The sequence below is a fragment of the Aspergillus terreus genome, genomic scaffold (assembly GCF_000149615.1).
Source record: "Aspergillus terreus NIH2624 scaffold_13 genomic scaffold, whole genome shotgun sequence".
NCBI lineage: Eukaryota > Fungi > Ascomycota > Eurotiomycetes > Eurotiales > Aspergillaceae > Aspergillus > Aspergillus terreus.
This window is the reverse complement of record NT_165936.1, coordinates 120304-143215: the sequence shown is the minus strand read 5'-3', so window position 1 is coordinate 143215 and position 22912 is coordinate 120304. Positions and strand designations below refer to the sequence as shown.

General features: G+C 54.2%; 8 protein-coding genes across 8 annotated transcripts; 4 read left to right on the top strand and 4 right to left on the bottom strand.

Moving 5' to 3' along the window:
* Positions 1-520: 520 nt before the first annotated feature.
* On the top strand, positions 521-2429 carry ATEG_08539 (rhomboid protease PCP1; the record flags this gene model as incomplete). The annotated part of the gene is made up of 5 exons (XM_001217124.1): positions 521-1340; positions 1397-1500; positions 1557-1890; positions 1944-2118; positions 2174-2429. The coding sequence occupies 5 exons, from the start codon at positions 521-523 to the stop codon at positions 2427-2429; spliced, it is 1689 nt and encodes a 562-aa protein (XP_001217125.1).
* An 849-nt stretch (positions 2430-3278) lies between these two features.
* Positions 3279-4757, top strand: ATEG_08538 (uncharacterized protein; the record flags this gene model as incomplete). Its single annotated transcript, XM_001217123.1, has 1 exon — positions 3279-4757. One exon carries the CDS (start codon positions 3279-3281, stop codon positions 4755-4757), a length of 1479 nt encoding a protein of 492 aa, XP_001217124.1.
* Positions 4758-5647: 890 nt separating this feature from the next.
* ATEG_08537 (uncharacterized protein) lies at positions 5648-7883 on the top strand (the record flags this gene model as incomplete). Its single annotated transcript, XM_001217122.1, has 3 exons — positions 5648-5672; positions 5720-7711; positions 7765-7883. The coding sequence occupies 3 exons, from the start codon at positions 5648-5650 to the stop codon at positions 7881-7883; spliced, it is 2136 nt and encodes a 711-aa protein (XP_001217123.1).
* Positions 7884-8161: 278 nt separating this feature from the next.
* Positions 8162-10062, bottom strand: ATEG_08536 (triacylglycerol lipase family protein; the record flags this gene model as incomplete). The annotated part of the gene is made up of 4 exons (XM_001217121.1): positions 8162-8893; positions 8944-9751; positions 9798-9928; positions 9979-10062. The coding sequence occupies 4 exons, from the start codon at positions 10060-10062 to the stop codon at positions 8162-8164; spliced, it is 1755 nt and encodes a 584-aa protein (XP_001217122.1).
* Positions 10063-10495: 433 nt separating this feature from the next.
* Positions 10496-11483, bottom strand: ATEG_08535 (60S ribosomal protein uL6; the record flags this gene model as incomplete). Its single annotated transcript, XM_001217120.1, has 4 exons — positions 10496-10546; positions 10595-11028; positions 11134-11181; positions 11438-11483. The coding sequence occupies 4 exons, from the start codon at positions 11481-11483 to the stop codon at positions 10496-10498; spliced, it is 579 nt and encodes a 192-aa protein (XP_001217121.1).
* A 315-nt stretch (positions 11484-11798) lies between these two features.
* Positions 11799-12624, bottom strand: ATEG_08534 (glutaredoxin; the record flags this gene model as incomplete). The annotated part of the gene is made up of 3 exons (XM_001217119.1): positions 11799-12115; positions 12187-12550; positions 12607-12624. 3 exons carry the CDS (start codon positions 12622-12624, stop codon positions 11799-11801), a joined length of 699 nt encoding a protein of 232 aa, XP_001217120.1.
* A 746-nt stretch (positions 12625-13370) lies between these two features.
* Positions 13371-16128, bottom strand: ATEG_08533 (uncharacterized protein; the record flags this gene model as incomplete). Its single annotated transcript, XM_001217118.1, has 2 exons — positions 13371-14284; positions 14337-16128. 2 exons carry the CDS (start codon positions 16126-16128, stop codon positions 13371-13373), a joined length of 2706 nt encoding a protein of 901 aa, XP_001217119.1.
* A 2555-nt stretch (positions 16129-18683) lies between these two features.
* On the top strand, positions 18684-22766 carry ATEG_08532 (uncharacterized protein; the record flags this gene model as incomplete). Its single annotated transcript, XM_001217117.1, has 4 exons — positions 18684-18983; positions 19154-20765; positions 20837-20950; positions 21001-22766. 4 exons carry the CDS (start codon positions 18684-18686, stop codon positions 22764-22766), a joined length of 3792 nt encoding a protein of 1263 aa, XP_001217118.1.
* Between the last annotated feature and the right edge of the window lie 146 nt (positions 22767-22912).

The window sequence follows — 22912 nt, the reverse complement described above, 5'->3', positions numbered from 1 at the left end:
AGTAGGTCTTATCGACACGTGACTGGCACGTGTTCAAAAGGGCAACAATACTGTAGTCCTGGTGGTATTCACTGTAGTTTTCAATTTAGAGGCTATGCATTGTTCATTATGTTGTTTGCATGTATTCAAAGACTAGGGAATGCTATGGTTGACATGAGTGATGTCGATGGTTGGAATATATAAATCTGGTTCACCTGTCATACTTCACAATTAACTTAGCCGCAGCGTAGACTCGGACTGTTTATGGTGATAATCAATCCCATAGAAGGATGTTGGACACTCACTTTGATAACTAGATATACCAATATAATGAATGAGCCTTCAAATGGTGCATCAGGTGCCTAGGTAGTAACGTACTAGCTACCCTCTATAGACAACGGAACAATCCTCGGCGGGCCGGAGAAATCCACCTGATTCCGCCCTCGCAGATCTTCTCCAACAATACCCCCGACAGCCCACCCAGTATCCAACAAACACCTGGCGAACTTGCTAAGCAGGGCCTTGCCCTCGATCGCAGGATATGAGCAATGTGTTCGGCCTAGCGTGGCGGATCCCATGCTCGGGACCACGTCCCTCGAGCTTGCTTTCGCCGCTCCGCTCCGCCTGTCGCATGTCCACGCCATGGCAGCCGCATAGCATTCCCAGACTCTCCATCGGCCTCACACGGGCCTACCACCCCCTAACGACCTCGCACGAAGTACATCTTCGCACCAACTCCGTGTTCTCCCCCGTCCTCCGACCGTTTACGACCTCGTCCTGTCTGCGCGCCAAGCCGCAGGAACCCGTTGAACATGGCGTGCAACTTCGTCCCGAGCCCTTCTCCGCCGCCGAGATCAATTCGATCTTCGGTCCCCGTGCCAAAATCTCACCGCAGATGGGGAACCGCGTTCTCTCCGTTCTGCAGGGTCGCCGTGTCGACGGGACCCTGGACCTCGACCTCCCCGCCGATATCACCCGCTCTGTCCGCAGCCAAGCCCTCGACGCGGGTCTGAACTGGCTCCGTGCGAACTATCCTCTCGACGAGGATGCGGCAATTCTGGCGCGCATTGAGCGGGAGGAAAAAGAGGAGCAAGAGAAGCTTATTCGGCGCGCTGAAGAGCTCGGTCTGTATAAGCCGCAGAGTGGCAGTTATGGCGCCGAGCTTGGGGACGAGAATGATCCCTACGGCAAGAGCGTCTTGAAGGAGGCGAGGGAGAAGAATGAGGCACGCTTGCTTGCGGAGCAGGAACGGAAGCGTCGGGAGTGGCTGGAGGGCGAGGAACAAGAACGGGAGAAACTGAAGCGTATGATCCAGAAGAACACGGCGCTTCAGAAGTTTGAGGAATCTGCCGCCCTGGAGGGTGAGTACTTCGCTCCATGGGATGGTTGCGCTGTACCGTGATATTGATGATTATAGTTCGAGAGCGCGCGGATCCCAGCCAGCGCCCGGTCCTCGCATGGATACAGAAGCACCACACGAGGGCCACCGAGTGGGATATGGACCTGTCGAAGGTGACCAATGTAAGTGGAGGCCTCGAATATGAGCATAGAATTATATCGAGTTGACCAGTCCCCAGACATCCCGCATCCTCCGAGCCCTGGCAGCAACCGTCGTGACGACTGGTCTGTGCTATGTCTTTGCGCAGTGGTATGAACCGCCGGCGAGGGCAGACCGTTTATGGCCCAGTGTTCCTCCTGCCGCGGCAACTATCATGACCATCATTGGAATGAACGTGGGTATATTCGCTCTGTGGAGATTGTGGCCTCCAGCCTGGAGACTTCTGAATCGCTACTTCATCACTGTTACCGCGTACCCTCGCCCTCTGAGCTTGGTGGGGAATGTTTTCAGCCATCAGACTGTGAGACATCTCGCAGCGAATATGTTTGTGTTGTGGGTGGTCGGAACAAAGGGTGTGTACCACAATGCATTCAGCCCATGTCTACAACCGACTAACTAGACACAGTCCACGATGAGATCGGCCGGGGTAACTTCCTAGCGTTGTATCTTGCCTCTGGTGTTTTTGGCTCGTTTACGTCCCTGCTCTACCATATTGTGCGAGGAAACCTGATGGTCACTGGACTTGGAGCCAGTGGCGCCATCTCGGGTCTTGTCGCCGCCCTGTGCTTGCTTCATGCGGAGTATGTATCCATCGAGTATTTGTCTACCGGTATAACTGACATCTTGCAACAACAGTGAACGATTTACCATTTTCTTCCTCCCCGCGGAATGGCAAGAAGTCTTCTCCGCCAAGGGTTCGGCGTTCTTGACGGGCATTGTCGCCGTGGAGATTCTCAGCATGCTGAGCCCTGTCAAGGCCGTTCGGATGGACCACGTGGCGCATCTGGGCGGATATCTTGCCGGAAGCGTGTGGGCGTTTTTCTACAAGAAGAAAGAAAGAGAAAGACGGCAGCAGATGGGTTGGTTCGAGCGGATGTTTAGGAATGAGTAGGCATTGTTTTGGGATGGTGTTTGGCATATGAATAGATTGCATGGTTTTTTGTGTGTGACTACATACTATATACTGTTTTAGCCCCTGTTTGGGTATACTTTGTGTCATATTGTCCTTCTGCTTGGAATCATACCCCTTTTGATGTAGAGATACTGGCTACGTCTTACTGGTTCGGGAAGTTGCGTCAGTGTAAAACATCAGACAAGGATAGAGGCAGACGATCTAATTGATCGGGCATTGTCTAATGCACTTTGATTCCGAGACATTCTAGAAGGGTTGATGTTGGTGACAGTGACAGGTCTTCCCAATTCGGCAATGGAAGGGTTCACGTAGATCAGATCGCCGAGACAGCAGTATTGTTCTAGAACAAATGATAGTAGGAAGATCTCTCGGCACGCATTCAATCTATACAGACAGCCGTGAGTTGAGACATCTTGTAAGCAATGTGCTTTGAGGCAGTTTGTCTGATACAGAATTCCACGTCGGTTTGCATGTCCCTGTCTTTAACAATGTGAATGATAGAGTCAAAGATGCACGAAGATGGCATTGTCTGTTTTCTGAGGGCACGGATCACCTTCAGTGTTTCTCTCACTTCTTCGTCTATTTCTTCTCCCACTCTCGCTTCCCTCTTCTACATTTATCTTCCTTCATATAACCCTCTCTTCTCGACCGTCAGTCCTCTTCGTCAGTTCTCTTCAACAGTTCTGTCTTCGTCCTTCAGTCAACACCTAAACCTTCACCGTTCCTGTACTTGTTTCTGTTTCCTGCCTCGATTCATCCTCGTTTCCAACAATCTTCACTTCACTTCCACAATTCCTCCAGACTCGGCTCAGTCCAAGCTACGCAGTCATGCCTTACGGAGTCACCTCTCCAGTGGCTGAAGAGTCTCCCGTGTCCATCTTCAAGCTGAAGAGAAGCTGGGAGGACATCAAGGCTCTACGCAACTTCCTCGAGGAGAGTAGCTTGCCTCTCGGCGAAGACTCCCAAGCCCTCCAGGACGAAGTGAGCTTGGAGCAAGCCGAAGAGATCATTCAGGCCGATCCCCTCCACGAGACCAATAGCTACGACAGTGATCCAGAGTCCGAGCTAGAGTCCGTCGCCTCCGACGACTCCGAGGTCCAGATCAAAAGAAAAGAAGAGGAATTTGCGACCTACAGCGTCAGTCACCCCTGGAACATCGTGGACTACCATCTGTATCTCTGCTCGGTTGAACGGGGCAAGGACACCCATGCTAGACGCAACGGGCTGTTTGTCTATGATGGCCTCGACTGCCGTCCCATGTCATACCACGAGTTCCTCGACGACCAGGTGTTCGACCCATGCAACGTCGGCGATGACCCTCAATTCCTGTTCGTGGCCCTGCCCATTGCCGACGCGGGGCCGGCCTTCCGTGGCAGACACTACATCCTGGGCTTCGACTACAACAAGAAGAGTCTCTTCGCCCGCCACTTCGAGTGGATCCCAAGCAAGACGGACGACCTGTGGTCGATCTGGGACCACGGCTTCACCATGTACAGCGTGGAGATTGCCGACCTCCTGGCGCTCCTGGACTCCAGTCTGTCGCAGCCGGTGCACGTCAACGTGGGATTCCTGAGTTCCAGCCCGTACTGTGTGGCGCTGGGCGCGGACGACGACCCGGGCATGGAGATCGTCATCACGATCCTGTTCTGCCAGTGGATGCTCGACTTTGCGGATGCGATCCTCCAGCCCGACCGCGCGACGCTGGACAAGTACAAGGAGCGGCTGAGCTACTACATGGACGAGTGTCGGCTCATCCTGCAGCGGGCGTCGTACCGGGCGTGGTTTGCGTCGCGGGACGGGTACACGCGGGAGAAGTACACGCGCAATGCATCGGTTAACAAGTTCATCAACGACCTGTACACGTTTGACAAATCGCTGGACAGCGACAGTCTGGACGGGCAGTGGCGCGCTCCTGGCCTGGACACGTGCCATCGACTTCGGCAGCAGGACCGACGCCGGCGCAGAGAAGCGACCGAGATGCGGCTGCAGAATCTGTTCACGATCCCTGAGGTGGACAGTCCGGTGTCGCTGGCGGATCCGATGGCTGATGCGGAAGAAGAGCGTGAAGCGGTGCAGTTGTCGTTGTCCGAGGGTGGGGCTGACGCAGTGCGTGGGCCTCCTGCGCATGCTCCCTCACCTGCAGTGCAGCAGCATTCCGATGGGGCAGATTACCAGAACGTGCCGCTGTCGGAGCTGTTGAAACGCACGCTGGAGTTGATTGAGAAACAACCCGAGTTGGACACTATGGACCACCGTGGACAGATGGGAGAGTTGCTGACCGAGATGCAGGTTGGCAGGGATGAGTAGTGAGTGAGTGAGTGATAGCAGTGTCTTGGTGGGCGCATTTTGTTTGATTAATCATGGGACGATACCCTAACAGGATGGGAGTTGGTGGGACTGGGATCTTGATCGAGTACTGTCTGGAGTTTGGTTTTTCTTTTGCTTGTCTTGTCTTGTCTTGTCTTGTTGTGAGAAGCACACTGGCCTGGATGTGTAGTCGGTGGCTGTGTTGAAGATGGTCGTACTCTATGTGGTCCTGAATGTGGCTGGGCTGGGGATCGACTTAAGGGGCTGAGATTAATCATCCACATCGCAACCCTGGAAGGGAAGCTCGAAATGCATCGAGAGATTCCGATCGTCCCCATATTCGTCTGCCTAGTCAGCTCCTTCACAGAGAATACGAAGATCCTATTTAATATATGACTTGAACCGTGCATTCTCTTCGTTCTCTCTGTCCCCCATCTATTATCTATCTATTTACTATATCTTCCTCCTACATAGCTAGCTACCTAGGTTACCTACGTAGCGCCAAGAATCGCTCGTGGTTCTCTATTTATTTGCCCCGTTCAGCCCTATCTTTCTTGTCCGAATTATTATTATTATTATTCTCTGTACTACTCCATAGTCACCGAGTCCGAACCAGGAACAGCCCCCGATTCCTCCAATTCCTGGCTCTCAGTCGATCTTTTCTCTCTTGATCCAGCTCTCTCTCGCTCTCCTATTACTCTTATTACTCTTACGCCTTCTCGGATTCGTTATCCACTTGACCCAGCTTCGCTTGGCCTGATCCTCGTTTCTCTCCTTCCCTTGCTGGGTTTGCTTTTCTCCTGATTAATCTTTTCCCTTTTGTTTTTCTGCTTCATCACCTCATCACCTCACCACCTCTACTCCATACCCGTACTCCCTCCCCGCTGAGCATGGCCGACCGATACTATCAATCCGGTACGCGACATACTCCGCGCACACCCTGAATGATCGCTAATAAACAGACGCCAATGGCTCAATCAACGATTCCGCCGCCCAGATTGACGTAATCTGTGGCCCTCTCCTCAACTACAAAGGCATGGACTCCTCCCATTCCGCCTCCATGTGGCGCGGCAGTGTCTTGGTTGTCACCAAGCCCGGGTCGCCTCAGCCACGTCTCCTGTTGCGCTCCCTTGGTCCCGCCGCCGCTCCCCATGCGGAGACCCCCAACAGCCAGCCCGTCGCCATTGACGGTCTCCGGCTGTACGAGGATCCCCAGAAGGCCTTCTGGCGATTCTCCCTCAATGTCCCCCAGGAATCATACGAGGCGCGCTGGGAGTACAACATCCCGGGCTTCCGATATGCTGAAGGCCAGGAGCTCCGCCGCCCCTGGGATTTTGTCGTCCCCTCCATCAACCAATCCATGCGTCTCATGTTCCATTCCTGCAATGGCTTCTCCGTCGGCACCGACATGGACGCCTGGATCGGTCCCAACCTGTGGAATGATGTCCTGCGCGTGCATGCCCAAAAGCCCTTCCATGTCATGATCGGTGGCGGCGATCAGATCTACAATGACGGCATCCGCGTCGACGGGCCCCTGAAGGAATGGACTTCCATCGGCAACCCCCACAAGCGGCGCACGCACGACTTCAACAACTCCATGCGCGCGCGCTGCGACGACTACTACTACGCCAATTACGTCCGCTGGTACAACACCGACCCGTTCAAGGCCGCCAATGCCCGCATTCCCCAGATCAACATCTGGGATGACCACGACATCATCGACGGCTTCGGCTCCTACACCGACCACTTCATGCGCTGTTCCGTCTTCCGCGGCATCGGTGGCGTCGCCTTCAAGTACTACTGCCTCTTCCAGCATCACGTCGCCCCGCCCTTGTCGACCTACACCACCGACGCCCCCCAGACCATGCAGGCCATCAATGGGACGGCCGGCGCCGACCCCCGCCAGCTGGAGAACACCTTTGTCCTGGAGAACCAGCCCGAGGACGACAGCTGGATCGTCGGCAAGCGACCCGGTCCCTATGTCGAAGAGAAGAGCCGCAACCTCTACATGCGTCTCGGGAAACGCATGGCGTTCATCGGAGTGGATGCGCGCACCGAGCGGACCCGCCACCAGGTGAACTACAACGACACCTACGATCTCATCTTCTCTCGCCTGGAGCGCGAGGTCGCGGCCGCCAACGGGGAAATCAAGCACTTGATCGTGCTCCTGGGCGTGCCCATCGCCTACCCCCGTCTGGCATGGCTGGAGAACATCCTGAGCTCGCCGGTGATCGCGCCTATTCGTCTGATGAACAAGCGGTTTGGGTTTGCCGGTGGTCTTTTCAACCAGTTCGATGGCCAGGTCGATCTTCTCGACGACCTGGACGACCACTACACCGCCCGTCAGCACAAGCGGGAACGCCGCCTTTTCATCCAGCGTCTCCAGGATTTCTCCGCCGCCCATTCGGCCCGAGTCACCATCCTCGGTGGCGACGTCCACCTCGCCGCCATCGGTCGCTTCTACTCGAACCCCAAGCTCGGCATCCAGAGCCAGAACGACCCCCGCTACATGGTCAACGTCATCAGCAGCGCCATCACCAACAAGCCGCCGCCCAAGGCGGTGGCCAACCTGCTCGCGCGGCGGAACAAGATCCACCACATGGACCACGACACCGACGAGACGCTGATGGACATGTTCGACCAGCAGCCCGGCGGCCAGGAGAAGAGCGCGGCGTGGAACAAGGTGACGATGCCGTCGCGCAACTATGCCTGCATCACCGAAGTCGACACGCCCGAGGTCAACGGGGCGACCGCGGCAGATAGCTCGGTCGTCCCCATCCCGAAGGACGGGCACTCGCCTCTGCATAAGGGCGAGGCCGGCGCGGGCACACAGCATGCGGCTGCGGACGGCATCAGCAGCAACAGTGGCATGTTTGGCGGTCTGGATGTGGCCATCCGCGTGGAGATTGACCCGCAGAACCGAGAGGGAGCGACGGACGGATATGGATTCAGCAGTAAGTTGCGTTATGCGTAGTGTACAGTATGCAGCATACTAACCACACTATAGTCCCGCCGCTAGTGAACGTAGCCGCACAGCCCAGTGAACGACCCCGTTCGCATGGCAATATATCTCTCCGTCCGTCGTCACGACACCAGTCCTCTCATCGGCCTCAGACGGCCGTTTAATCTGGGCTTGTCCGGCAGATTCATGTTGGATGAGTCTCCAGCGTCTTTGGCGCAATGTCTTCTGGCTTATTCCTGTTCAATGTGTCTTGTTATTATATTATATCCTGTTGCGCACTCTGTATATCCACGATTGTTTGGCTTAATGAAATATCCCCCCTGCGTCGGACGGGCTGTGGTATTGTTCTCAAGGGTATATATTGGATATACAGCGTATACAATCCAGTCTGATAAACGACACTTTTTGCCATTTCGCAATCATACATCGTAGCCCCCTCCCATCACCCGTCATTCTCTACGCCCTGCCCAGCGCTAGTCCGCCGTTTGAGCCCCTCATTCGGCATCGGCGCCGTCCGCGGCGGCGCGTACGACGAGAACGAGTTCTCGCCCGCGGGCCGCCTTCTCCGCACAACCTGATACCCGCGATCGAGCTCGATCTCAATCACGCTGCGCACCTTCAACGCACTGACAGCCGGCCAGACGCCGCGCTCGCCCTTGAGGATCCAGTGGTCCAGACTGCCGCGCGCGGGGTTCTGGTATAGCTTGGTGAAGTCCCAGAGGGACAGGTCGGGCACGAGGGTGAGGCTGGAGCCGGGGATGGTTTCCTCGATGAGCAGGCGGGCGAGGGCCTGCGGGAGGAGGCCGAGCGAGTCGAGCTGGCGCAGGCGGAGGTGCAGCTCGGTCACGACGAGGCGGGTGATGAAGGCGGCCGGGTTCCAGGGGCTGGTGGGGCGGCGGTCGGCGACGCTGAGGTTGGAGCGCAGGAACGGCGCGATGTAGGGGCGCGCCTGCGAGACGATGAAGTGGTTGACGTTGAAGAGCTCGGCGATGCGCGAGAGCGGCGACTCGCGCTCGCTGTATTGCACGTGGTGCCAGGAGTGGAAGGTCACGTCTTGCGAGTGTGGCCACGGCACGATGGCGCCCGTTTCGTCTTTGCAGTAGATTGTTACCGGTTGGTAGAGGCTGCTGCTGGAGGCGTTGGAGGCGACTGCTGCGGACCAAATAAGCTTGGTCTAGTTAGCGGTTTGTTGGGGTGGCGAGGGAACAGAGGGGAGGGACGTACGACGTTCGGGGCAGTTAGGTAGTTGAGCAAATTGGGACTCCCCGATTTGCTAGATATGGCAACCGTGATGTTGAGGATGCGCTTAGAGCGCGCGTAGGCTTCTTCAAAGGTGAGGTCGCCGAGGTTGGTGCGCACGCAGTCCTCGAGGACGCTGGCGTCGAAGAAGTAGCCCTTCTGGATGTAGCGGCGGGTGCGGCGCCAGAGCGTCGCGAGGCTGTCGCTGAGGGAGGACTGCCACGTGCCGGCGGGGTCGGAGTCTCTGTCTCCGCGGCGGTTGAATGCCGAGAGATCGATGCCGTCGCCGTTGAGGAACGTGAGGAGCTCGTCCTCGGTGTGGACGCCGACGAGAGCGGCAATCAGGGCGCCCGTCGCGGTGCCCGTGATGATGCGCGGGAGGAGGCCCTGGAGATGCAGCGCCTTGACCACGCCCAGATGGCAGAGACCAAAGATCGATCCGCCCTGCAGCACGAGGGTGGTGCGCCCGAAGGCCTGGCGCGTGTCGTGCAGGAGCTCGAGCTTGGCCTGCGAGGTGAATTCGCCATGGTGGATGGAGGTGGTCTGCAGCTCGGTGACGTACTGGATGGAGAGGGCCACCTGCGTGATGTAGTCGTCTATGAGGAACTTGGTGCCGGCGTACGCATGCAGGAAGAGCCGCGGCGACGTGATGTTTCCCAAATTGCGCACGAGGCCGGAGCGCAGGAGATTGCAGAGCGTCAAGATATCGTCGTCCTCGCGGGCGCTCAAGAGTGCCTCTACCCGTCGCAGGATAAGCCGATAGTCGTAGTGACGACTGGTAGGGTTTTGACGCCTAGTTCGGTGAGTCTGGGGACGATCAACGACTCGCCGACACTCACCATAGATCGATGCTGAGAAGCTCATCCAGGTCGAAGGCTGCGGATTCCCATTCCTCGAACGTCCGGGCGTTGGCGAGACGGTGCATCAGCTGCCGACGCGGCGATTGGGAGGTCCATCGCGACAGTAATTTCTGCAATATATGAGGACAGTGTCATGCATGAGTTCAAGGGACGAACGTACGTCTTTCCAGTACTGGGCCACGTCCAGGATCATGATCGCGATGCCGGCGATGAAGCGGGTGATGGAGAGGATAGTGGGGAGCATCTTCAGCTGGCATGGAGGCCCGACTTTCACATGCTAGAGAATCGGCGGTGGCGAGTCATTGGGTTTGAGAATGAGACTCCGTAGATCCGAGATAGAGGTGAAGTTGCGAGGATGGAGGGGAAACGCGGGCGGAGGTCTAAATAATCCCGGCACTGTCTGTCTACAACCATGTCATACTCCCAGTACGACCAGATCAACACCAGATAGCAGTCAAAAAAAAATGGATTGCTCATGAACATTTTCTACACGCCACGATCCCAAGCTGAGAAAAAGCCAAACCCGTGGGCACGTAAAGGGGGCATTGAAATTCCATAGTCCATGTAAATTTTTTGCTTAATTTCGCGCTCTCTGCGTCCCTATGCAAGTCGGCGAAAATTAAATTCTCCAGACATCCTGAACACCCCAGCAAGGCGGACACAATTCCCGTCATCATTTACTCTTCGACGATGTTACCACGCTCCGACACGTACAGACCGTCCAGGAACTGCGCCTGTTAGTAGATTCCGACGACCCCGGGGACCGAGTGACATACCTTTCGGATATCCTTGTTGCGGACTCTGCAGATCTGCTGGATGTCGGCAGCGCTCTGGGAGACACCCTCCAGGGAGTTACCAGACAGCTGGAGCTCATCCTTGACGTTGGGGGAGGTGATGACCTCGACACCGGGCTGGGCAGTCACACGACGGACGTACTTCTCACCCAGGAAGTTACGGATCTCGACCTCGTACTGACCGGTCTCGGCGTTCTTCTCGATGTTGACGTTGATGGGAAAGTGAGCGTACACGTAGCGCATCTTGTACTTGAAGCCGCGGGTGACACCGATGATCAGGTTGTTGATGATGGTACGGACGGTACGCAGGGCGGCGATACCCTTGCGGACACCGTGGTGCATCTCAATGGAGATCACGTCCTTCTCGGGGCGGCCGAAGGTAACGGCGATGTGGGAGAGGTCCTTGACCAGCTTGCCTGGAGGCGAAGGACCATGTTAGTGCGATTGTTGGAACGACGGTCTGTCGGGCACCTGTCGGTCGACGAGACAGTGTGCCGATGGGAAATGTGGGATATGCGTACCTCGGGGGCCCTCGACGGTCACAACCCGCGAGCGAATGTGAACCTTCACTGTAGGACAAATGTATCAGTATTCGACCTTTTGAAAAACGATGTATCGAGTGTAGAATCAGAAAATTCCTCCGTCGTTCCTTGTCGCAGCGATTGAGCAGGTGTTTTGTCCTCTAAACCCTCCAACAGTCTCTCATGTAGTCGACGCATCGTGTTCCTCGTTGTCCTCCTGACCGTCCTCCACCCATGCTCATGCTCAATCGACCCTCTCCAACGCGCAACAGGACAGAAAAATCAGGAAAATCGAAATGCTCACCATTCTCGGGGATGGGCAGCCGTTCCTCGGAGTGAATGTACCGCATCTTGACTGCGTGGGCTGTGGAATGTCCGAGGGGAGAATTGTCGATGTCGTCGTGCGGTCGGTCGTCGAAAGGATCGAAATTCGTCGAGGCAGTCCGGAGGCTTTCTTTGGTGGAGCGAATTTGGGCGGGTTGTGCGTCGCTTAGCTCCCGTTGCGGTCTAGCGCCGCCCGCCTAGGGTTGTCTGGCGCTAACTGTATTAAGAAGTCACGTGCTATCATACAATCCATAACTGTCGCATTATTATTATTATTATTATCATTCCCAACGCCAGACCTTATATACAGTAGAAGTAGCATCCATATTAGTCCTGTAGCCCTAATCTCCTTTACTCACCTCCTTCCGCTTCACCTCCTGGAGCCACTTCCCTCCCAGGCTTGTCAGCGTCGACGCCAACTCGCCCTTCTCATGCAGCGCCGTCACATCATCCCCGCCACCGATGCTGCGTCCATTAACGAGCACATTCGGTACCGTCCGACGGCCGGTATTGTCGCCCAGGAGACTCTGCAGCTGCTTGCCCAGTGCGTGGTGATCCAACTCCACCACATACGGCGCCGGGACAATCGAGTACTGATCCAAGAGGATCGCCTTGGCCCGTTTACTGAACGGACAGTACGACTTGGAAAAGATAATGACTGCAACCAGTCATCAGTCAGCAATCGACTCTCCTTCTGTAAGTCCGCATATCAATCGGGAATGCACTCACTCGGCGCGCGCTTCAAGATACTGTTCAACTCCGCCTTGGCCTCCTTATGATCCTCCGTCGACTGCGGCTTCTCCTTTGGCTCATCCTTGTCTTTGTCCACGTCGTTACGGTTCTTGGGCACCGTCATCTTCGTTCGCCCCGCAATCGGGATCTCCTCCACGTCGTTGTTGTCGCCGCTGTTGCTGTTGCTCTTGGGGATCGCCGGCTCCATTCTGTCGTCCGCGGCTTCAGGCTTTGCGTGGTTCCCGCCGGTATTCGGCGGGGGAACCGCCTTGCTGCCGCTATCTTTGGCCTCCTTGTGCGCTTCCATCGCGGCTACCGTCGACCGGTAGAATCTTTGGTTCTGGATCATGTTCGACTCGCCCTGGGTCATCTCTGGTGTTAGTTTAGCTGTGTGGTTTTGAGTAGGGGTGAGCTCACGGAGTAGTAGAAGATCATGATGATCAATGCGACCACGGCGATGGCCGCCAGTCGGAGACGTCGATGCGACAACATCGCGAGGCGTGTGTATGGGGAGTATTCGATGATAAGGTTGTTTTTGAAGCTATAGTCCTTCGCTGTCGGTACAAGAGGTGGTACGATCAATGGGTCGGTTGACGCCTCCGATTCAATGGCTTTCAACAGTCGTGCTTGGACAGTGCATCGGCCGCCTTAATTCACTAAGGACGTATCTGGAGACAGACAGCTCCCTGGTCAATCACACGATAATAATAAACAGACAAAAAATGGCCACCTCCACCTTCAGTGCGGTCCAATGTTAGATGACAGGGTAGGGGTTGTGTTGCGGAGACAAGCGCCGGGGCGGACAGGTACTCTGGACGTGAAAGCGGCCCGTCTGTCTTACGTCACGGCAGAACCAGACAGGAACATCCACGCCATCAAGGTTAAGCTTATTCGACGGGGCACAAGTAGAAGATGGTAATAAAAACATTATATTAACATCGAACTATCTAAGACGCTATATTCGGGTATTTTAATTCGCAAACGCCGACATTAGGAATTTTATACCATGGTTGTAATATCACCATGTATGGGTCTGTTGCGTATGGCCCATTATTGTTCTCATGGTGAAGCTCTGACTCGCATCAGCTGAAGGCAAGTCCAACAGACCTGCTATGGTCGCCCCAGCTAGACACCGAGACCAGATGCCTGGTTCGATCGGAATGACAGAATGCCAACCACCACTATGCTTGGATTGGAATACCCGGACGTGGTCCGATGGTCCCCCGACGTCTTCCCTGGACCACAATCATCCAATCCTCCCACTCTTTGGCAATCTCCATCAGAACGTTACCCATCACCGTCGCCGAAGCCATGAGTCCATGGCCTTCGCCTTCGAGCACCCGGACCTCGCACCGCCGCATGGTCTGGCCTAGCCACCGCACGTTGTCAACCGGCACCCGAGTGTCGCGGCTCCCATGGTGGATAACGACGTTGCGGGTGATGTCAACATAGCGGAACCCAATCGGCTGGTGACGTTCCAAGCAAACCAAGAGATCGACGGCAGGATTGGCATTCGTCGTGGCACATTCCCAGATCTTGTGGGTAAGTCGGTTGTCATAGTCTGTCTGACGTTCCTGCTCCTGGGAGATGTCCACCTCGGTTTGAGTCGTTGCGATCTGGGAAGTTTTACTATTCTTCGCATTGGACGCTGTGACCTCCGTCTTGAGGTCTGCGGCTTGTTGAAGCATCTTTGGCTGGGTTTTCTGGCTGCCATTGGCATCCAGGGCGCTCGGACTTGTTGCATCTTTCAGCGTTGCTCGTCGTTTGGCCCGCCGAGATGATTTGGGCAGATTAGCCGTGAGACTGGCACTAGTCGCGCTCATAAAGCTCGAGTTGGCCACTTTGAGGATTGAAGTTGGGAGTGCACGAAGGATTCTTTGGGAATAGGGAACGGCATTTGTGGGAACGGGAGCTTTTTGGGACCCTAAGCTGCACAGTTGGGAGGGCGGTATCCAAGGGGCCAGTAAGTGAAGACGGCCACGGATGTGTTGAGGGATTCTTAGTGCAGTTGCCAGTGCATAGATCGCTCCGGCGGAATGGCCCAGGATCGAAAACTTTGTTACTTTGAGGTGGTTGCAGACGATGGCAACATCATCTACATCAGGTCAGTAGTGGATTATTAATGCTGCGGAGGAAAGATATCTTACCAGGCCAGCTAAGAGGAGTACCGGACTCGTCCACGTAAGGTCCACTTTCACCCACCCCTGGGCGATCCAGAGTGATGAGTCGCAATCGGAGAGATCGCGCGAGCTCATCGTAGAATGCCATCAAATATCGAGTCAACCCCATGCCTAGACAGCACAAAACCACATGTCCTCTGGGGTCTCCAACCTCGGAGAAGGCTATCACACGACCGGTTGTCGGATGGTACACTCTCTGGGTGAGCTTTGGAGATGATATATAGTCCAAAACGGCCAAGTCGATCGAATCAGCGCTCGATGGGCGCTCATCTGAAGCGCCCACGGGGGATACGGGGCCGGACGGAGAGCGTTTGTGCTGACGAGGAGTGGTTGACTCGACGGACTGTCTATACCGAAGTTTTTCGAGCTGATCGGGTTTTTCGAACGATTGCCTCTGTGGAAAAGGCGAAGAGGGCATGTTTGTGGTCTTTGAAGCCAACAGTGAGTTGTTTCGGCTCATAGATCTGTTTTTGCCTGTCATAACTGCCGGCGCAGGCGCACTTTCATCAAACCCGCTATGAACTGGGCCTCCACGCGGCGCATTCTCTTCATCAACTGGTTGCGATCGCCGAGCTGGTCTCGTTGGTGATCCTCGGGAACTTCTGTCTGGACTGTCGTCCATCTCGAGTTCGGTCTTGATCTTCTGTTGCTGGTCTTTCAGCTCTTGAATGCGTTTGGTCACCTGTTCGGCCCCGTTCTCCACTCCCGCAATCCCACTGTCTACCTTCGCATCTCTACTTGTAGTGGAGGGCTGTCGACTGTGCCGAGATGCCTTGCGCTGCTTCGGGCTGGAAGAGAAGCTATGGCGCAAAGAGGATTCACGGGCCGGAATCACTCTGCCACTTCCAATTCCTCCGGGCGTGCTGGGAGCGCTATCTCGCGTACTCTGCTGCGAGTGACGTTCCCTGCTGGGAGGCGCGCTGATCAGCTTTCCTTTGGAGGAATCCAGAGCTGATATGCCGGGTCGCCCTTCTTCGGCGACGTCAGCCATGGAATACAGCGACCGCAGACTAGCGCGATTGCGAGGCATATTGTGCCGCAACCCGTCGCTGTAGCTGCTGGTCTTGCGCAATCGTTCGGCCTGTCGATCCTTGTCTCCGAGTACTTCCCGCGACGACTTCTTCAAGAGCCCCAGCTGGTTCTTCAAGCTCTTGCGTGAGCTGACCGACGTGATGCTTGGTGCTGTAGAAGCTCGTGGTCCCGGACCCGGTTCCGCCGTGATCATACCAAATGCGTGATCTTCATAGGCCGCCTTGGACGAAGTATACGAGCCCCTCGAGGTCGGTCTGGCGGGAGACGGGGGAGGATCAAAAGTCGACTTGGCCTTGGGCGACGGCGGGGCGCGAGCCATCCGGATCACAGGGGCAACGGCCGCATCATCCGGATGGAGAAAGGGACTATGCGGAGGATCCTCCGGCGCTGGGGGTGCGCCATAAGTCACTCCAAAACCATGTTCGCTGCTAGGTGGATGCTGGTCGAAAACCGAATGCTGCTCGGGAGGCAAAAAGACCGGCGAGGAGGGGTCTGTTTCTGAATCAATGCGTGGCACATTGTCGAAATGGGTTTGGAGTGGAACAGAGATCGTGGAAAGGGATGAGATCAGGGACGAAATGACTTCGGGGGACCCGGGATCCGCCGTTGAAGGGTTTGCGGAATGTGAGCGCGAAGGGATGGATTTGCGACGTCGGGATAGTAACGATGAAGCCGACAAGACAGGGGCATCCAGCTTAGACACCGAAGCGTCATCTGCGCGATCCATCGCGGCCACCATTGGTTTGGTGGGATGCTTTTCTTTTTATTCACAATGGGTTATTTGCGCTGGATTATTGAACAGGGGATGGTCACCCTCGACTCCTGGAGAAGTTCTTTTGCTCCCCAGCCCAGTTCAGGAGACAGTCACCGACGAGAGACGCAGGAGGGCTGGGTGAGTACTTGCATGATCCAGTGGGAGGAGAAGGAGTTGGCGTCTGCAAGGTAGGCTAACGGTGTCAATCTATCGGTGGTGTTTATCGGGCGCATGTGCCAGTCAGAAAAAGAAAAAGAAGGGAAAAAGGCAAATTTAGGGCCAGGGCGATCGTATGCAGCCCCTTACGGCACGAAATACCCCTTGCTGGACGTTGCTCTGGAGAACGAGGAGACGGTTTGGGGATTATTTGAAGTAAGGATAGAGGATGAAGTCCAAGAAAGGAGGTGAAGAGAAGATTGAGACAAGAGGGTATTAGTATAGAAGGGAAAAGAATCAGAAACTAAGAAAGGATTAGCGAATAGGGATTGCTGGTGTATAGAGACGAGGAGGGGGAGAAGAAAAATAGGGGATGAAGACTCCATACAATGAGTTAAGTTAATTAGATAGTCTGATATGACGGAGTCCAATCCGAACTGGGATAGTCCCAGGGTCGTCCATCCATCGACTTGGAGGGGCAACATGGCAGCATTATATGCTGTTGATATGAGGCCATAGTCTCCATCTCCCCCATCGTCCCCTTGCTATTGATTATTGTTCCTTCACTCTATAATTGTCATCAACATGTCCACTCTCTACAGAGACGCACTCCGTCTTGTTAATTTCGGCGCAAAAATGAACACTCCACTGCCTCCAGTTTGGCTGGATTCCGACCCGAAGGCCCGATTCGCTCTAGTTCATCCACTGATTCGATCCCACCGTGAAAACTTCCTCCGCATGGTTCGCAGATCCAAATTTCAGCATTTCGTCCTCGAAACGGAGAGGCAATATATGCAGACCTCTGCAGACATTGGAGTATACACGACCCTCATCAGTACTAAGTAGGCACGTAGTTTTCGACCTATCGAATTCCCTCACGCACCTCACTCACCTCACTCACCCACTTCCGCCAAGGTCCATCCACTTCCCGGATTCCACCCATAAGATTTAGTTTCTGGTGGATCGTGATATTAATCGACGTCAGTTGCATTGATAGAGGGACCCTACCGATCCTTCCGGGAGCTCAGTCGCAATTACAACATAGTAACAATAACAATACTATATCCCTTGATTGGCGGGACACGCATGACGGATGACAATAATCGACCCTTGCAGTCGACGACCAAGGAACGCCCGGTCTGACCTCCACGAGGTACTCCGTAGTCTGGGCGGTTCCTGAGATCGTGGGCAGCGGAATCCCCACCGAACCACACATTCATGCATTCCAATCCTGTGTTCTGGGGTATCCACGGTATCGGAGTCCTCGATCTCGCAGTGTTCCCGTAGCCTTGGTACTAGTAGTATGAATTATCTCCATACTCCGTACATAACGAAGCATATGTATCTCATGCAAATGTCTGAGCCTATATAGCATATGGTATAAACAAGGTCAGACCTCCCCGCGTTTCTGATCCCTGCTTAGAGACCAATTCTGCATCATCGGACGCTCGTAATTGAAACAGTCTCACTTTGAGACGAAGTAATCAGTTTGCGTCTCCCTTTATAATAAGAAGTGACGTTATTTGTTGGGTTGTGTACCAGGGGAAAACTTAAGCATCCTCGCTTCATGAGCTTCCCACCGTGAGACCTCTCCACTCGCCTGCATAAAACGTCTCGCCCTAATGCAAAGGGCCTTCTTGCCCGTCTATGGAAGTGGATAATAGACGGATTCACTTTGATTTAAATAGGCTCGGTGAGGTAATCTCGATTTGTGTCGTCCTCCCTGTCTCGAATAGGTCCCATGATTCATTTCGCTCAGGTTCGCCAAGATGTTGTGCTTCGTGGAGTCTGCCATCAGTAAGAGGTCATTTCTGATTCTGAATGAGGAGATAGAGGGCGATTCATGGCTGTATCCGTTAGATCGTGGCACTTCAAATTTCTCGTCTTGTTTTTCTGCATCTGTTGTAGAAATATATCTTCTGTTGAACTGTTAAGACTATCTCGAACAGAATGCACTTTGATCTAGCAAATTTATCGCATTGGACAATGCAACAGTCAGACCCTAGAAAATGCCACAGTAGGCGGTTTATTTAAGCTGCCATCAATGTCATCCGAAAGAGTACTGTACATACAGTACTTTGAGGGACAGCGGAATGGTGAGGAGGCTTGGCATTCTGGCATGGAATCAACCAACTCACCTGTCAATCTCCGACAATCCCACTGCCGCGTTCCTACGACCTCCGCTCTCGTGTTCTTGGGCCCATGACAGAACATATTGGTCTTTCTTTATTATTCACTCAAATTTTTCCGAGTATCATTCATTGAATATCCCTCAACAATCTCCGCGTCGCCCGTGTTGGTGGCCCTTCCGACCTTCTCTCTCGTTAGATATGCGGTGATCGCAAGCTCCGCCGACCCAACGTTTGTCCGCAATGGACGCCTACCCCGAAGACTATCTTGCCCGCAACCTTCCTTTTGTCCTGATTTCAGGACTTGAACCAACCGCCGAACATGACTCCGAGACCGACGAGGTGGCCGAGGTGGCCTATCCCCTCCTCCCAGAGAAAGGTGTCCAAATATACTCAGACTTTCCACCCTTGACCGGCGCAATCGCGGAGGAGCTGCGGACGGCGTTGCTTGAGGAAGATGCCTCTAAAGCTCCCTGGGATACGAATGAAGAGATGCACACGACAGCCTCGGGGGTAGAATACAGAATCAGAAGCATTGGGCGGGTGAGTCGCATATTGTCCTTGGACCTCCCCGCATCCCACGTCACTCCCAACAAAAGTTCGGCGATAGCGCAGGCTAGATTTACAAATGATGCACCACCCAAACCTGTGCCTAAGACACATCAGTCAACTCGCAGAAAGTTGTCTTTTGGAACATTGCTAACTCCAAAAAGTCTTACAGGCTACCCCCACGCAAGGCTGATCCCCCGCCTGTGTCCCCTCCCATGAGCCCTACAGGCGATAACGATAAATCATCACCGCCCTCATTTGTTCTCCATTCGCCGATATCTCCATTGACACCCAGCTCTCCAACTTTCCCAGACGGCCTACTGACTCCACTATGGGTCACGAAACACCAGAGCCTCGTCCCTGCCGCCGTGATCAACTTCTTTCCCTTTTGCCTTGACCCAAATATGAGCTCCTTGCGCGATAATCAACTAAAAATCGAGATCAATGGGTTGAAACAGGAATGGGTTGCGTCAGGATACAAGACCCGTTTCATAGTCGTTCTCTTGTCGGAAGAAGGCGAGGGCGACTATGCTCGGGATGCGGATGACCGAGTAGCAAGTATTCGGAGGGCAACCAATCTCGATCAAAAGTCTATCTTCCTCATCCCGCCAGATGCAACCGCGTCGGAATTGAAAGAATTCTCCGGTTCGTTGTTGTCCCTTCTTCAACCATCGTTGATGGAATACTATCGGGACCTGTCCAAGCATGCAAGGCGAAAGCGAAACCGAAGCACAATACCGCCTCCAACCGCGCCACCCACCAGTGGCACCTCCCAGACATTGTCACTCCAGGGCTGGAATGTTAGATACGAATTTAAAATGGGGATCTTTGCAGAATTTCGACAAGAGATCGACGCAGCCATAAGAAATTATGAAAGCGCCTATGATACCCTGTTCGGACAAGAAGTCTTCGAGAATATCGCTGGCTGGAGCCCGAGGTTCAATGATACACGCCTTATAGCTGACACAATTGCGATACGTATCATTCGCTGCCTGCTTCAGATGGGTCAAACGACAGCGGCAGTAAGGTCATGGGTTCGACACCGAACCCGTTCGCAGGACATCATCAATCGACGAGGCAAAGGGACAAGAAACTATGGCTGGGAGGCCTGGGAAGCACGCTGGTCTATGGTGATGGCGCAGCTTATTCGTCAGGCACGTATCCCGTACTTCACCTCTGTGGGTATTTCTCAGGATCAGTTTAACGAGCAATACTCGATATTTGTTCCTCGCGAGAAGACAACACATCCCGGAGATATTATCAAACCGTGGGAACAACTCCATCATGAAGGATATTGGTTATACCGATCCGCTAAGCATAGTATGCAACGTCGCCTTCTGGCGGAACAGATCCCTGCAGAGGACCGCATCCCTCCTGGCCAGTCCCCTGCTTCTCAAATCGCCAGCAAGGCCTATCTCTATGACACGTACTTAGCTCCCGAAACTCACATAGAAGCACCACAGGCCGGATCGACGGGCTTTGACCATTCAAACGTGATCCTAAAAGCCCTGAACGCAGCGTTGGAGGAGTTCTCGAAACGTGACCAGGTTCGAATGACAGAAAGGCTCCGGCTGGAGATCGCGGAAGAGTACATGCGTATTGGGTCTTGGGCTGAAGCTTTTAATGTGCTTCAGCCGCAATGGGCTACTCTCTCTTGGAGACAAGCAGGCTGGTGGAGTCTAATGGAAAGGTTTGGCTGGGCTTTGAGGAAATGTGCTCTGCAAGTGCAGGATAGTGAGACCATCTTGAGGGTAGATTGCGAGTTACTCAACCGAGGTGAGTGCATAGCAATGCTTCCTATTATTTACCCTGCCGCCCGTCGTGTGCTGACACAATGTGACTTACAGTATTTCAACCGAAGCCTGATTGGTCCTACGACATTCACAAGAGTCTTGGTGATCTCCCTCTGGTGAAACCAAAACCATGTATTGTCCTGAAGGCGGAGGACATCATTTCGTGTGGTAGGCATGCTCTGAAACGGACTGTGGCCCATACTGATCAAACTTCTTAGTTACGGCGTCATTTGTCATTCAAAATGCCGAAGGCAATGTTGGTGAACCGTTGTCGGTTCAACTTGTCATCCGATCTTGTGCCCAGCCATCATCTGCCCCTATCAGATTTTCGGCTGTCAAAGTTGTATTCGAGGGTTGTCTACGTCCTATAAAGCTTGAGTCGAGCGATGACGAGTCCTCGGATACTACAAGCCCGTGCACCATATCATCCATTTCGCTGCAAGAGCCTAGGCTGTCCGCAGACGTATCATCTCTTCAGTCACCCACTAGTCATTTAGAGACTCTCACTGGAGTTGCCGACTTGACGATTGGACCTTCGCAGACCAAAGTGTACAATTTGATATGCACACCGCGCGAAGCTGGTGAGTCGCGGGTCGCATCAGTCACTCTGCTTATCGAGGAAGAAAAGTTCGACCTTGCCTGTGCTGTGAGAGATCTCGGCGATCGGAACTCGTTCTGGTGGCAGCAAAGCCCCAACGGCATGACGCGAAGAAGGGTAGGCAAAGGTCGTGACACTACTCAGTGCCGAATTCTGCCCAAACCCCCCAAGATCCGGATCACCACGCCAAACCTTAAGGATAACTACTACACGAACGAGCGGATTGTCCTTAAACTGGGAATTCATAACGATGAAGATGAGGCAGCCGATGTTCTCACAGAAACCAGACTTTTCGGCCGACCGGAATCCGCAGCCAAGATCTCATGGCTCGACGAAGAAGACTCGGCAGAGCCTCAAGACTCTGGAACTAGCACTCCTATTGAGGGTGTTGCCCATTTCTTGAAACGCCCAATTGGAGTGATGGAGAGCTCCGCGCGGCGAGAACTAGAGATCGTGCTCACCGGCACGGAGGACGCTTCGGACTACGAGTTGGAAATATCTTGCGTATATAACCTTGTCTCAGACGTGCACACACCCATCATTGCAACGGCTAGAGTGAGCCTGTCCATTATACGGCCATTCGAAGCGAACTACGAATTCCATCCCCGGCTGCATCCCCTACCATGGCCGGATTTCTTCTCCGTGGATGACGACATGTTTGAAGGTCAAGGTACACCAAAGCCCGCAGGATTATACCAACGGTGGTGTCTTAATTCGAAACTTGTCTCCTTCGCTCTAGAGCCGCTCGTCATTGAGAAAGTGTCGCTTGTACTACTCGGAATCGGCGGGGGATCGACCTGCCATATTGGTCCTGAAGAGGTTGCCAGCCCGGATACACCGGAGATCCGTCCGGAGGAGCTCCGCGAGTCCAATTTCACATTGGACATGCAAAAGGTCGTGCTCGGAGACAGACGACCGACCGCGGTGAACCTTGCTTTAGAGATCGTCTGGCGCCGGAGTAGTGACGAAAGCTCCGAGAACACTCACACTAGCACGACATCGACGCTAGCGGTCCCTCGATTTGTGGTCCCATCTGGCGAGCCTCGTGTGCTTGCATCGGCTGTCGGTTCGAATGCTCTACCGGGCTTGGTCCATGTAGACTACACTCTGGAAAACCCATCGACTCACTTCCTCACCTTTAACCTGACGATGGAAGCCAGCGAGCATTTTGCTTTCAGTGGACCAAAAACGATGGTGGTCCAGCTCGTGCCCCTGAGTCGTCACACGGTCCGATACAACCTACTGGCATCGAAGCGAGGTCAATGGATCCAACCTCAACTCCTCGTGGTCGATACGTATTTCAACAAGTCTCTGCGAGTGCTGCCGACAGAGGACATGCGATCGGACAAGAAAGGCATATGGGTCTGGGTAGATGCGGAGGATTAGATACACCGGTGTCTCCTGGTGGGATTAACTGGTTTGCTGCGAACACATTTTGGCGGACATGATATGATGTATGATTGAACTAGATGAATAGATAGGACGGTTTTCTTGCATGAAGATCACGTGCGACGTGCCCTTATCACGCGCGG